The sequence below is a fragment of the Balaenoptera physalus genome (assembly GCF_965194825.1).
Source record: "Balaenoptera physalus genome assembly, chromosome: X".
Classification (NCBI taxonomy): domain Eukaryota; kingdom Metazoa; phylum Chordata; class Mammalia; order Artiodactyla; family Balaenopteridae; genus Balaenoptera; species Balaenoptera physalus.
The window spans coordinates 32,618,533-32,634,650 of NC_138903.1; the positions used below are offsets into that span (position 1 = coordinate 32,618,533).

At 35.6% G+C, this 16,118-nt stretch overlaps 1 protein-coding gene across 1 annotated transcript in view; it reads left to right on the top strand.

The window, feature by feature from the left end:
- The window catches only part of CFAP47 (cilia and flagella associated protein 47), a 421,910-nt gene that overhangs the window by 42,454 nt on the left and 363,338 nt on the right, over positions 1-16,118 (top strand). The window contains 5 exon segments of the mRNA XM_082446774.1: positions 230-413; positions 514-600; positions 10,730-10,903; positions 13,934-14,056; positions 15,335-15,463. Coding sequence (XP_082302900.1) covers positions 230-413; positions 514-600; positions 10,730-10,903; positions 13,934-14,056; positions 15,335-15,463 — 697 coding nt within the window.

The window sequence follows — 16,118 nt, forward strand, 5'->3', positions numbered from 1 at the left end:
TGACTGTGAGCTGTCCTTGGGTATGGTAGGGTGGGCGTAGCTTCCTTGAGAAGGTGTTTGAGAATGGGGTCCCCTCAACAGAGGGCAATTTTATGCAGATTAGTGCTTCTGTCTGCTTCAGTGGATCTGAGTGTGTCAGTAACAGCATGTACTATGGGGAATATTTGGATTTACTGATGTATTTTCTAAAAGACTTAGCCTCAGTTAATTATTATTATGATTTCACTAGGAAACACATGTACTCATATAATGATACAGACATAGGATTACAGCCAGCATCGGGTCTAAAGTCACCCACACTCTCAGAAGCGGAAATAGAAGAGTTATCTTCAGCACAGCATCGGATCAAATGTAACCAATTGCTAAGTACCAGAAATACAGCATCCACGGAGACAAAGTCTTTGAAAAGAAAGGTATGTGCAATATTTTACATTTTATTATACCATGAGAATTCTTAAAATATCTTTTGCTAATATTGAACAATTAATTTTGGAATAATGTGATTTCTCACAGGTTCTCAAAGGACTTAAATCAGACCCATCCTCACCCCATGAAAAACATGATTGCAGCTTAATCTTGACACCAAAGCAAATTCATCAAGTAATTGTTGATAAGAATCTATAAAAACCTACTGAACAATTTTTTTAACAGATTTATTGAAGTATAATTTATATTACATAAAATTCACCAGGTCAGAGCATGAAAATCAATGAATTTCAGTGAATTTACAGGTTTATGCAACCGTCATCACAATTCAGTTTTACAGTGCTGCCATCACCCTCATGTCTATATGCAAGTTACTCCCAATTCCCAGCCCTAGCCCCAGGCAACCATTAATTAGCTTTCTATCTCTGTAGATTTGCCTATTCTGAACATTTCATGTAAAGGGAATCATATAATATGTGGTTTCCCTTATATTGTTTCTTTAGCTTAGCATAATGTTGGTAAGGTTCATCCATGTGGTAGTAGGTATAAATATTTTGTTCCTTTTTGTATCTAAATAGTATCTCATTTTATTAGGAATACCACATTTTGTTTATCCATTTACCAGTTGATGGACATTGAGCTATTTCCAGTTTGAGGTTATTGTGAATATTTCTGCTATAAACACTCACATATAATTCTTCGAGTGAACATATGTTTTTATTTCTTTTGGTTAGATTCCTAGGAGTAGAATTGCTGAGTCATATGGTAAGTTTGTGTCTAACTTTTAAAGAAATTGCCAAAAATTTTCCACAGTGACTGCACCAAGTTACAATCCCTCCAACAGTGTATTAGGGTTACAGTTTCTCCACATTTTCACCAGCAATTGTTATTTTCTGTCTTTTTGATTACAGCCATCCTAGCGGGTGCAAAATGTTCTCTCATTGTGATTTTGATTTGCATTTCCTTTTTGACTAAGATGTTGAATATATTTTCATGCATTTACTTAGAGGTACAACTATTTAAGTTGTATATCTTATTTGGAGAAATGTCTTTGCCCAATTTTTAACTTGAATATTTACCTTCTCATTATAGAGTTGTAGGAATTGTTTATGTATTCTGAATACAAGTTTTTTATCAGATATATGATTTCCAAATATCTTCCCTAAGTCTGTGGCTTGGTGTTTTTTTTTTTCTTTTCATTTTCTTAATAATGTTGTTTAAAGCACAGAAATTTTTAATTTAAATGAAATTGAATTTACTAAATTTTTTACTTTTATAGATCATGCTTTTCATATCATGTCCAACAATCTTTAGCTAGCTCAAGGTCACAAATATTTTCTCCTATTTCCTTTTAAACATTTTATATATATATATATTTTTCAGTACTTCATTCTTTTTGCTTCCTGAGTTGTAATCCATTGTTTGAATATATCACAATTTATTTATCCTCTGATAACTTTTTTTTTATTATCATTTATTTATTTTTTAATCAGTCATCAATTTTATACACATCACTGTATACATGTCAATCCCAATCGCCCAATTCAGCACACCACCATCCCCACCCCACCGCGGTTTTCCCCCCTTGGTGTCCATACATTTGTTCTCTACATCTGTGTCTCAACTTCTGCCCTGCAACCCGGTTCATCTGTACCATTTTTCTAGGTGCCACATACATGCGTTAATATACGATATTTGTTTTTCTCTTTCTGACTTACTTCACTCTGTATGACAGTCTCTAGATCCATCCACGTCTCAACAAATGACTCAATTTCGTTCTTTGTATGGCTGAGTAATATTCCATTGTATATATGTACCACATCTTCTTTATCCATTCGTCTGTCGATGGGCATTTAGGTTGCTTCCATGACCTGGCTATTATAATAGTGCTGCAATGAACATTGGGGTACATGTGTCTTTTTGAATTATGGTTTTCTCAGGGTATATGCCCAGTAGTGGGATTGCTGGGTCATATGGTAATTCTATTTTTAGTTTTTTAAGGAACCTCCATACTGTTCTCCATAGTGGCTGTATCAATTTACATTCCCACCAACAGTGCAAGAGGGTTCCCTTTTCTCCACACCCTCTCCAGCATTTGTTGTTTGTAGATTTTCTGATGATGCCCATTCTAACTGGTGTGAGGTGATACCTCATTGTAGTTTTGATTTGCATTTCTCTAATAATTAGTGATGTTGAGCATCTTTTCATGTGCTTCTTGGCCATCTGTATGTCTTCTTTGGAGAAATGTCTATTTAGGTCTTCTGCCCATTTCTTGATTGGGTTGTTTGTTTCTTTAATATTGAGCTGAATGAGCTGTTTATATATTTTGGAGATTAATCCTTTGTCCGTTGATTCATTTGCAAATATTTTCTCCCATTCTGAGGGTTGTCTTTTCATCTTGTTTATGGTTTCCTTTGCTGTGCAAAAGCTTTGAAGTTTCATTAGGTCCCATTTGTTTACTTTTGTTTTTATTTCCATTACTCTAGGAGGTGTATCAAAAAAGATCTTGCTGTGATTTATGTCAAAGAGTGTTCTTCCTATGTTTTCCTCTAAGAGTTTTATAGTGTCCAGTCTTACATTTAGGTCTCAAATCCATTTTCAGTTTATTTTTGTGTATGGTGTTAGGGAGTGTTCTAATTTCATTCTTTTACATGTAACTGTCCAGTTTTCCCAGCACCATTTATTGAAGAGACTGTCTTTTCTCCATTGTATACCTTTGCCTCCTTTGTCATAGATTAGTTGACCATAGGTGCGTGGGTTTATCTCTGGGCTTTCTATCCTGTTCGATTGATCTATGTTTCTGTTTTTGTGCCAGTACCATATTGTCTTGATTACTGTAGCTTTGTAGTATAGTCTGAAGTCAGGAAGTCTGATTCCTCCAGCTCCGTTTTTTCCCCTCAAGACTGCATTGGCTATTCAGGGTCTTTTGTGTCTCCATACAGATTTTAAGATGATTTGTTCTAGTTCTGTAAAAAATTCCATTGGTAATTTGATAGGGATTGCATTGAATCTGTAGATTGCTTTGGGTAGTATAGTCATTTTCACAATGTTGATTCTTCCAGTCGAAGAACATGGTGTATCTCTCCATCTGTTTGTATCATCTTTAATTTCTTTCATCAGTGTCTTATAATTTTCTGCATACAGGTCTTTTGTCTCCTTAGGTAGGTTTATTCCTAGATATTTTATTCTTTTTGTTGCAATGGTAAATGGGAGTGTTTCCCTAATTTCTCTTTCAGATTTTTCATCATTAGTGTATAGGAATGCAAGAGATTTCTGTGCATTAATTTTGTATCCTGCTACTTTACCAGATTCATTGAATAGCTCTAGTTGTTTTCTGGTAGCATCTTTAGGATTCTCTATGTATAGTATCATGTCATCTGCAAACAGTGACAGCTTTACTTCTTCTTTTCTGATTTGGATTCCTTTTATTACTTTTTCTTCTCTGATTGCTGTGGCTTAAACTTCCAAAACTATGTTGAATAATAGTGGTGAGAGTGGGCAACCTTGTCTTCTTCCTGAATTTAGAGGAAATGGTTTCAGTTTTTCACCAGTGAGAATGATGTTGGCTGTGGGTTTGTCATATATGGCATTTATTATGTTGAGGTAAATTCCCTCTGTGCCTGCTTTCTGGAGGATTTTTATCATAAAGGGGGGTTGAGTTTTGTCGAAAGCTTTTTCTGCATCTACTGAGATGAACATATGGTTTTTCTCCTTCAGTTTGTTAATATAGTTTATCACATTGATTTGTGTATATTGAAGAATCCTTGCATTCCTGGGATAAGCCCCACTTGATCATGGTGTATGATCCTTTTAATGTGCTATTGAATTCTGTTTGCTAGTATTTTGTTGAGGATTTTTGCATCTGTGTTCATCAGTGATGTTGGCCTGTAGTTTTCTTTCTTTGTGACATCTTTGGTTTTGGTATCAGGGTGATGGTGGCCTCGTAGAATGAGTTTGGGAGTGTTCCTCCCTCTGCTATATTTTGGAAGAGTTTGAGAAGGATAGGTGTTAGCTCTTCTCTAAATGTTTGATAGAATTTGCCTGTGAAACAATCTGCTCCTGGGCTTTTGTTTGCTAGAAGATTTTTAATCACAGTCTCAATTTGAGTTCCTCTGATTGGTCTGTTTATATTTTTTCTTTCTTCCTGGTTCAGTCTCAGAAGATTGTGTTCTTCTAAGAATGTGTCCATTTCTTCCAGGTTGTCTATTTTATTGGCATATAGTTGCTTGTAGTAATCTCTCATGATCCTTTGTATTTCTGCAGCGTCAGTTGTTACTTCTCCTTTTTCTTTTCTAATTCTATTGATTTGAGTCTTTTCCCTTTTTTTCTTGATAAGTCTGGCTAAAGGTTTATCAATTTTGTTTATCTTCGCAAAGAACCAGCTTTTAGTTTTATTGATCTTTGCTATTGTTTCCTTCATTTCTCTCTGATCTGATCTTTATGATTTCTTTCCTTCTGCTAACTTTGGGGCTTTATTGTTCTTCTTTCTCTAATTGCTTTAGCTGTAAGGTTGGGTTGTTTATTTGAGATGTTTCTTGTTTCTTGAGGTAGGATTTTATTGCTATAAACTTCCCTCTTAGAACTGCTTTTGCTACATCCCATAGGTTTTGGGTTGTCGTATTTTCATTGTCATTTGTTTCTAGGTATTTTTTGATTTCCTCTTTGATTTCTTCAGTAATCTCTTGGTTATTTAGTAGTGTATTGTTTAGCTTCCATGTGTTTGTATTTTTTTACAGATTTTTTCCTGTAATTGATATCTAGTCTCATAGCGTTGTGGTCAGAAACGATACTTGATTCGATTTCAATTTTCCTAAATTTACCAAGGCTTCATTTGTGACCCAATATATGATCTATCCTGGAGAATGTTCCTTGAGCATTTGAGAAGAAATTGTATTCTGTTGTTTTTGGATGGAATGTCCTATAAATATCAATTAAGTCCATCTTGTTTAATGTATCGTTTAGAGCTTGTGTTTCCTTATTTATTTTCATTTTGGATGATCTGTCCTTTGGTGAAAGTGGGGTGTTAAAGTCCCCTACTATGATTGTGTTACTGTCGATTTCCCCTTTTGTGGCTCTTAGCACTTGCCTTATGTATTGAGGTTCTCCTCTGTTGGGTGCATAAATATTTACAATTGTTATATCTTCTTCTTGGATTGATCCCTTGATCATTATGTAGTGTCCTTCTTTGTCTCTTGTAATAGTCTTTATTTTAAAGTCTATTTTGTCAGAATTGCTACTCCAGCTTTCTTTTGATTTCCATTTGCATGGAGTATCTTTTTCCATCCCCTCACTTTCAGTCTGTATGTGCCCCTAGGTCTGAAGTGGGTCTTTTTTAGACACCATATATATGGGTCTTGTTTTTGTATCCATTCATCCAGTCTGTGTCTTTTGGTTGGAGCCTTTAATCCATTTACATTTAAGGTAGTTATCGATATGTGTGTTCTTATTACCATTTTCTTAATTGTTTTGGGTTTGTTTTTGTAGGTCTTTTCCTTCTCTTGTGTTTCTTGCCTAGAGAAGTTCCTTTAGCATTTGTTTTAAAGCTGGTTTGGTGGCGCTGAATTCTCTTAGCTTTTGCTTGTCTGTAAAGGTTTTAATTTCTCTGTCAAATCTGAATGAGATCCTTGCTGGGTAGAGTAATCTTGGTTGTAGGTTTTTCCCTTTCATCACTTTAAATATGTCCTGCCACTCCGTTCTGGCTTGCAGAATTTCTGCTGAAAGATCAGCTGTTAACCTTATCGGGATTCCCTTTTATGTTATTTGTTGTTTTTCCCTTGCTGCTTTTAGTATTTTTTCTTTGTATTTAAATTTTGATAGTTTGAATAATATGTGTCTTGGTGTGTTTCTCCTTGGATTTATCCCGTTTGGGAGTCTCTGTGCTTCCTGGACTTGATTGACTATTTCCTTTCCCATACTAGGGAAGTTTTCAACTGTAATCTCTTCAAATAGTTTCTCAGTCCCTTTCTTTTTCTCTTCTTCTTTGGGAACCCCTACAATTCGAATGTTGGTGCGTTTAATGTTGTCCCAGAAGTCTCTGAGACTGTCCTCAATTCTTTTCATTCTTTTTTCTTTATTCTGCTCTGTGGTAGTTATTTCCACTATTTTATCTTCCAGGTCACTTATCCATTTTTCGGCCTCAGTTATTCTGCTATTGATTCCTTCTAGAGAATTTTTAATTTCGTTTATTGTGTTGTTCATCATTGTTTATTTGCTCTTTCGTTCTTGTAAGTCCTTGTTAAACGTTTCTTTATTTTCTCCATTCTATTTCCAAGATTTTGGATCATCTTTACTCTCATTACTCTGAATTCTTTTTCAGGTAGACTGCCTATTTTCTCTTCATTTGATTAGTCTGGTGGGTTTTTACCTTGCTCCTTCATCTGCTATGTGTTTCTCTGTCTTCTCATTTTGCTTAACTTACTATGTTTGGGTTCTCCTTTTCACAGGCTGCAGGTTCGTCGTTCCCATTGTTTTTGGTGTTTGCCCCCAGTGGCTAAGGTTGGTTCAGTTGGTTTTGTAGGCTTCCTGCTAGAGGGGACTGGTGCCTACGTTCTGGTGGATGAGGCTGGATCTTGTCTTTCTGGTGGGCAGGACCACATCCGGTGGTGTGTTTTGGGGTGTCTTTGACCTTATTATGATTTTAGGCAGCTTCTCTGGTATTGGGAGAGTTTGTGTTCCTGTCTTGCTAGTTGTTTGGCATAGGGTGTCTAGCACTGTAGCTTGCTGTTTGTTGAGTGGAACTGGGTCTTAGCATTGAGCTGGAGATCTCTGGGAGAGCTTTCGCCATTTGATATTATGTGGAACTGGGAGGTCTTTGGTGAACGAGTGTCCTGAACTTGGCTCTCCCACCTCAGAGGCACAGGCCTGACACCCGGCCGGGGCACCAAGACCCTGTCAGCCTCACGGCTCAGAAGGAAAGGGATGAGAGAAAAGAAAGAAAGAATAAAATAAAATAAAGTTATTAAACTAAAATATTTTTAAAAATTAAGAAGTCATTAAAAGAAGAAGAAAGAAGAGAGCAACCAAACCAATAAAAAGTCCACCAATGATAACAAGCTCTAAAAACTATACTAAAGAAATAAAACAACAAAATACGGACAGACAGCCCCCTAGGACAAATGGTAAAAGCAAAGCTATATAGACAGAATCGCACAACGAAGCATACGTATACATACTCCGAAAAAGAGAAAACGGAAAAAGATATATATAACTTTTGGGAGGTCTGAAGTCTTCTTCCAGCGTTCAGTAGGTGTTCTGTAGGAGTTGTTCCACTTGTAGATGTATTTCTGATGTATTTGTGGGGAGGAAGGTGATCTCCACGTCTTACTCCTCTGCCATCTTGAAGGTCTCCTGTTTAAATCTTTTTATTGAGTTATTTTTCTTACATCCCTTTTGTTATATCGTGTTGGAAAAGAAGAAGTTTTCTTCTACCCTTAGGTTCTTCTAGTTGGTGTAAGAATTAAACTGACATGGGACAGATTAACAGGAGAAAATCAAACAAAAGTTTAATAACATGTATCCATGAGACAGACCCAGGAAAACCCAATAACTTGCCAGAGTGGCCAAATCCTCACCTTAAATGTCATCCTCAGCTAAAGACAAAAGAGGATGTTGGGGGTAGTGGATTGGGGCTTCAGAGGTGAGAAAGGGAATTCACATGCAGATGGAAAAGCAAATGTTTGGTAAACAGATGTTTGCTGGGTCATGGTTCACAGAGTGGACTTGATCTCTAGGCCCAGCTGAGTCTCCCCTGTCACAGCCAGCCCATATTCTTTGCATGTATCTCTAGTGATAGCTCTATTCTGGGAACTAGCCCTTTATCTAAATTCTTTTAGGCAATTAAGGAAGAGGTAACAAGAAAAAACTTCCTGAGTCTTCTGTTTCTTAAAAATAATCAGCTTAAATTAATCCTCATGCCAAAGAGACACATCTTGGGGTGGCAAATTTTTGTGCCCCTAGAATTGGTTTTACATCCTACATAATGCATTTAATCATATTCCTCTCTATATTTTTGTAAACTAAAGTGAAGAGTTATAATTTAAATTTTATGTTGTGATTGTCCTTTCTTCCTGAGGTATGATACATTTTGGATTTGTATTTGGATAGTGGATATTATAAGGGGAGAATGGAAGAGTGGATTGATGTTTTCTAAGATAGAATTGGTTTCTCATTTGACTTTTTCATTAGATATTGTTTATGTTTCTGCTTGTTTTGTTATGTGTTCATCCTTGTTGTCTTTAACCATACTGAACTCTTGAGTCCACTCAATCCTCAGACTTGTCTTCAGTCGGTTCACTCTCATTGTCTTTCTCAATTCTGTCACTCTTTGGCCATTTGTAGTACCTTCCCTGCCAATCCCAGCCGTGCTCAATTCAGCCATCCAATTTATTTCTCCTGTCCCATGATATACATAATATTCCTATATAAAAATATATAGCCATGCTGGTTGAAGGGAAAATATTGACCTCAAGCTAACCCTCTCAACATGGATCTATAATCCTTGTGCTGCTCTCAACTCTTCTCTGAAAGCTTAGGTGTCTTTATAAATAGCATTGACTCTTCTTTGTCAGATTTACTTCCCATCACAGTCTTCTCTACACATCACTCTCTTCTAGTACCATCACTTGACTTCGACATTTCCCGCAGACTTTGTTCTCCTGCAGAGTTCCTGCTCATTCTTCAGTCACAACTCAAATGCCATCTCCTTATGATGAAGTTTCCTCCACTTTCTTGGACTAATTTAGAACTCCCCACCCAACCTCTTTTCCACTCCCATTGTGTATTTGTTACGTCACCTACAGTTATTTGTTTATGTCCATCTCCTGTTGTGTTAGATGTTACTAAGCCCATATCTGATATCCATTCCCCTTCCTTATGGGACCCTCATTTTGTTTGGGGAAGCAATGTTCTTATTTACATATCTCTTTTCCCCAGCCTTTCTTGCCAATGAGATATGGACAGAAATTTCTTTTAGCTTCATCCCCCTTCTATATGCCAGGTACTGTTTGAAGTACTTCTGCTTATATTAGCTTATTTAATCCCTATGTCAATTCTCTAAGAAACAGTTGTTATCCCCACTTTATGTATGAGGAATCTGTGTTACATAGGTTTAGTAAATCGTCCAAAGTCTCAGCTAGTAAGCGTCAGAGCTGAAATTTGAACCAGGGAGTCTGACCGGAGAATTTGTGCTCTTTTTAACTACTGTGCTTTGATACCTTTCCACACTGAGGAAGGCCACGTGATAAGGAATGGCAGTGTGGGAAGCTAGGAGCATTGCTCCTTGAAGGCATTGTCAACCTGTTAAGGCAGCCCTGGAATACCTGCCCATGGACTTCTGGTTGCATAACATAAATAAACTCGTATCTACCTAACCCACTGTAACAGGACTTATTGTTACTTATAGACAAATATAATTCTGATGGATCCCAACTAGACTATTAGCTCTTCCATGAATAGTTCCTCTTCTTTTTATAAATTATTGTGCCAACCATAGTATTGGCATTCAAGAGTATTAATAATAATATCTGACACTGGGTGCTTTCTGGGCATTACACACTATGTTAATTCCTTTATGTGTGTTGTTATCTCCCTACCTGGCCACTGTAAAACTAGGAGGTAGGCACTATACCTTTTTCAAGGTTGAGAAAACTACCGTTGCATGTGAGTCAACCTGATTCAAGGCAAAGTTTGTTGTGATGGTCATGCATCTCTCTGTTCAGTATCCTGTGCCTTTGAATCTCAGATGATCCTCTCTTCCTGATGGAAGAGCTTCTAAGTCATTCTTTCCATCAAGTATTATTTTCTTAGACCAAAGGAGATGATGAATTTAAACAGGTAAAGCAGCTCACAGCAAATGTGCCTTATACCCTCCTGGGTTCTAAGTACATTTGAATTATAGAAATGTGTTAATTACTAATAGCTACATCAGAAGTTATATCTCTAGGGATGTGAACATTAAAACAAAAAAAAGCCTCTGGTAATGATAATTCCTTCCTCCAAAAACTGAATGAGTGTCTGGTGTGTTTCAGAGTGTTGAGAAATGTGGAGGGGACATTTGATCAGGGATCGTAGATGGTTTTCTACTGTCTAGATGTAAAGTCATCTCTAATCCTAGAGTGTCGCTTCATTGATAAATTTTAAATTTTTTGCTATATGTTGGCATACTTTTTGTCAGATATTTTGATCTGCCTATTAAAGTTGGAGCATAAGGTATTCCCTGTATTTTGTTTAATTTAAATAATTTGTTATAAAATGTCATTACATTTTTATGCCATCTCTTATTTTGGATATTAAAAAATAAATATAGTTAAAATGCGGTAAATTTCTTGTTCTCTCTAAATTCTCTGTAGGCACTGTTGAACCATACTCCCTATTGGAATGTGAAGTGACATGGCAGCCGGGTTTTGATTCTCCAGAAAGGGGAGAATTTATTCTTCACATCAATGAAGGAAGCACACTGACACTGAAATGTCTTGCACATGTAATGATTTCCCTTGAATATTATTTTTATTTTGAGGGCTATAAATTGGTTGAGTATGCATATGTGTATATAGTTGCGTATATATACTATGTTAGTAAAAACTCATTTGACATGTAATACTTAGTTAACTAAACTGTCTTAGCATCTTCTTGGAGCCACTTCTCTACCATAAATGAAGACTTTGCTAAAAAATGTGTTGTATTATCTAGAATTAACTCAGAAATCCAAGGCTTTTGTGCCAACAATACTACATTGTTATTAGAGACACTATAAATATATAATACCATGGGAGCCACTTGAAATTAAATTATTTCTTTAATAAATGCCAAAGAAAAATAGAGAAAATTATATTATTGCATTTTTCGTATTTAGTTGTAATTAATAATTCAGTATGAAATGGATCATGTGATTTATATAGCAAGGAAATATAGAAAATTCTTCCATATTCCATATGGAATATACTTATAATAAAAATGTAAGTAAAGTGAAGGCTGCAATATGTAATTTTAACTTTCTTTCTGTGGTAGAACCCAGAAGACCTTAACTTCATGGCTGTTAATTACCAAGGATATGCTTTACATGTGTACCAAATTCCCTTCCCAATGTTCTTAGTAATTTAACACAACCCAATGCTGTTTTACTAAATCCCATCTCTGTCTCCAGGCCATGATCATGTTCTTACATATTTTAGCTATGAAGAAGCTTATAGCCTTAAGATATAAGAGATCCATCCACTTTTATGATGGCAAGTGGCAGTCAGAAATCAGTAGGGTCTTTCCTTTGCCCCAGGCTTGAAATAAGCTGCTGCTTTCACTATGTTTAAATCACTTATTAATTCTTTTTAAAACTTTGTATTGAAGTAGTATACTACAGAAAGGTGCACATATTATAAAGTATGTATCACTCAATTATTTTTTACAAACTAGTAACACCCTTGTAACTCACACCCAGATCAACCTGATCAAGAAACAGAACATGACTAGCATCACAAAAGAACCCCCCTAGTCCACACTTCTAGGCACTGTGTGTCCCTCCCAGGATCATCACAATCCTTACTTCTAAGAGCATAGATTAACTTTGGTTTTAAACTTTATATAAATGTCATCACACCATATGTTCTCTTCTATGCCTGGCTTCTTTTGTACATCATTAGGTTTATGGGATGCATCTATGCTGATACATGTGGTGACAGATTATTCATTCTCACTCCTGAATAGCATTCCATTTGGTTAGACTGTACAGTCAGTTTTCCATCACACAGCTGATGAGGGTTTGGATTGTTTCAGATTTTTGGCTAATAGTGTTTCTGTTAACATTCTTCTGTCTTTTGGTGAACATATGTATACAGTTCTTTAACTGTTATTTACATAACTGTGTTTGACAAGTTTACTAATATAAATTTGCTCATATACTCACCCCATGTGTATTTTTTCTAACAGATAAAAGATGAGCAATTTAGTAATGTAGACTTAGCATTAATAATAAGTATCATTTTTAAAAAAAATTTATTGGAGTATAGTTGATTTACAATGTTGTATTAGTTTCAGGTGTACAGCAAAGTGAATCAGTTATACGTATACATGTATCCAGTCTTTTTTTTTTAAGATTCTTTTTCCATATAGGCCATTACGGAGTATTGAGTAGAGTTCCCTGCACTATGCAGCAGGTTCTTATTAGTTATCTGTTTTATATATAGTAGTGTGTATATGTCAGTCCCAATCTCCCAATTTATCCCTCCCCCCCCTTATCCCCTGATAACCATAAGGTATCATTTATTATTGTGTCTCAGGTACGATGCAAAATGGCGTTCTTGTATTATCTCATTTAATCCTTACAACAACTCTATAAGGAATGTATTAATAACTCAATTGATGGGTGAGGAAATGGAGCATTAGAATGGCTAATTATCTAGTACAAGTTCACACGTGCAGTAAATGCCCTATTGGAATTTACATCCAAAGTGATCTGCCTCCACAGCCTTTGCCGTTACCCTCTCATAAAATTTGATTTCCGCTTTCCCTACACTAGGATTGGTTAAGAATTAAACTCTGAGATATCAGTACACTGAACTAGATTATTTCTGGCCAATTTTTCAAGCCCTTGAGGTTAAGTGAACTTACTTAAGAGTAAGTGAAGTGTTACTCTTACGAAAGTAAAGAAGGAGGAATGTGAAACAATTAAATAAAATGTTCATTTAAGGTTTTTCATTAATTATGAAGGACTTAATTGACCATTTTATCTTTTGTTAGCTTTGTTTGAAAGTTTATTTTTCCAGTTATCCGAATCATGTTCTTCAACTAATTATACGAATGTATTAAAATCTCCTAAGACAATAAGAAGTAATATGTATTATTTATAGTAGGGTCTATTGTAAAGAGCACTGAATGAGGAATTAGAAATCTTGGGTTCTAGTTCACCTTGGTTACTGTTTGCTTTCCTGTAAAATGGGAGAGGTGGATAATATCAACATTTCCAAAAAGTGTTTTATGTTGCCGTAGTTCTGTGAAGTGGTTTGTATAGGACGGGGCGAGGGAGTCCTGTGCCTAAGTAATTCTGTGAATCACAGTGTACTACCTCCCCATTCTCAGATAAGCAAAGTGTACATTATCAGCATATTAAGCCCTATGAGAAGACTTCTAGTAGAAACATGCCTGGATAATCTCTTTTGGCATGTTATTTCCCATACTTACATGACCCTTGAACTTTTTCCTTTTGTGTAGCACATGGTAACACCTTGTACGTAGTGGGGCAGATGATCTCTAATATCCCCTTCAGTGACTAATCTACATGATTCTCAGTCATGGATTTACTTCCTCCTTAGAGTTATCTTACTCTCTCTGCCTTCCTCAGTTTAGGAGTACATTGTAAATATTCCACTCTTTTCCTTTCTCTTAAGCACACCATAAAATCTGATAACGCTTCGTATTTTAGAAATTTCTATGAAGCTGACAAAGTTTGAGTTGTCTGGTGGGAGATAAAAAAATGTTTACTGTTATTTCAATTTCATGTTCCCTTTCTTCCTCTTATTAGCTTGGTCACACCAAGGTCGTTCTTTTAGAGCCAAGGATACTCTTCAGTGATAGCCCTCAAGGTTTAACAACTTGGAGGAAAGCCATTCTTCACAATGTAGGACAAAACCATGCTTATTTCAAGGTAATGTAGAATCTGGAAATCTTACTTGGATCAGATCACATTATAATTTGAACTATTTATTGCCATGAGTTCTATGCCGTTAATACTTTAGTCTTTATAGATTGACTAATGCTAATATTTAGGTATTTCATAGCAGATTTATCTGAATACATTTCATCTACTTTATCCTTTTAATTTCCCATAAAATTTATCTCTATCTCTCCCTTCCTTCCTTAATCTCTGCCTTCCCTCTCCTCTTACCCCTCTGTTTCTTTCTTTCTGTTATTTTGTTTTATTGGGAAAAAAAAGATGATTTCAAAAAAACTAACATTTAAAAAATATACATTGTTTATGTTACATTCAGTATTTAATTACATGCTTTTCCTTTTTTTCCTCATTTTCACTCTGTCATCGAGACTGTTATGGTAGCAACTGGGACCTAGATCAAGGCCATTCTAAAGATATTCTATTTATAGTTGTTACTCCTGATTTAAATTGTGGGGCGGGTGGTGTTTAAATTGGTGATAGAGGTTGTTGTTTTTTTTTTAACTGAGAAACATTAAGATCTCCTAATAGTGACAGTAGAGGTTAGCATTTGAGATCTTTCTTTCAAGCTTGTATTTACATGTCTGCTGCCCAAACAAGCAAAGGAGGATACCCTTTTCTACTCTGTTGCTTCAGAATTAGTTCTGAAGTCTGTTTGTTCCCTCATCCCCTAAAATATGTTAACCAATTTCCCTTCAAATTATTCTGACTTAAGGCATGATAGATAAGCCTAAATTGGCCTCTGACAAACCACACCTTAACTCTTTTGGTAAGTTACTTTTTTGAAGGTCAAAATGATATCTTAGACATTAGGCTATAAAGGAAATAATAAAGAAGAGTAGGTTGCTTTATCATCTTGCCTCCCCACTAGCTTTGCTTTCAGTTTTTTAGGATCAGGGAAAAGACAGGCTATCAAAATAGTATCTAGAATTTTGGCATCTCTCCAAGAGATACATCTCATCCTTTCCTTGTAAGTTTTGCAAAGTCTTGAAAACACTTCAGATAAGAAGCTTCATCATCCTGTTTGAATTGGAAGATGCCATTGCCAAAAGTTCTGTTTGCTGGGTTAGGGGTGCAAATCCTTGTTGAAGTTCAAATTGTTTGTCTGGTGTTTGAAAATCTATTTCAAAATCATCTCATGCTATGTGCCTATAGGTCCTCTCTCTATGTAGTGGTCTGGAAGTTTTCCTATGAAAGCTTTGGAACAATAACTTTAAAGGATAATGTGGCATTTCTGCAAATTTTTGATTATAGGTTTGTGACCAGAGTCTTTTGTCTGTGATTGACGTTCCATCACAAGGAATCATTCCATTGGGGGGGCTAACTGTTCTCAATATCTCCTGTACTCCTACCGTAGCAGGAAAATTTGATACAGGAGCAAAGGTATGTTTATGCATATGTGTGTTCGCTCTTTATATATGTATCTGTGGATTTGTTTGGTTATGATATTTATAATAGTAGGTATAATGCTATAAAATGTTATATACATGTTTATTCTTAGAAAGCTTGTTTTAATGATTTCTTCTAATGGGGATGGGTTTTAAGATTATGACACTAAAAGAGGAATTTTAAAAATTTCTGTTATTTTTCTATTCTAAATTTCTAATTGAGTTAGCTCTAAAGAGGTGCAGTTTTTAGAAATCTAAAAAATGAACAACCTTATACATCTGTTGTAAAAATGGTTAGCAGAACTTGGCAAGAGGATTTGTAGAAAATATTTTTGGTGGAAGTTGCTAATGGAAGTTTCTACTAAGTTGAAATGGATACATTTCATTGATATGAGGCATTTTTCACATGAACTTGGAATATTTGGCATCTCTAACTTGTGACAAGCCCTCACTAGTCACAGGGCAAAGGATTGTTTTTTCCATGGTGTTAATTAGATACCTAAGGAAAAAATAATCAGTTTTGGAATGCTAATTTTAAATAGCTTTAATGACTATAGGAATTATAGGCAAATTGTATATGAGGTTAATATCTGTATAGCACACATAAAACGTTTTACTATTTTATGTTCTGGGAATTATGTAAATGAAAA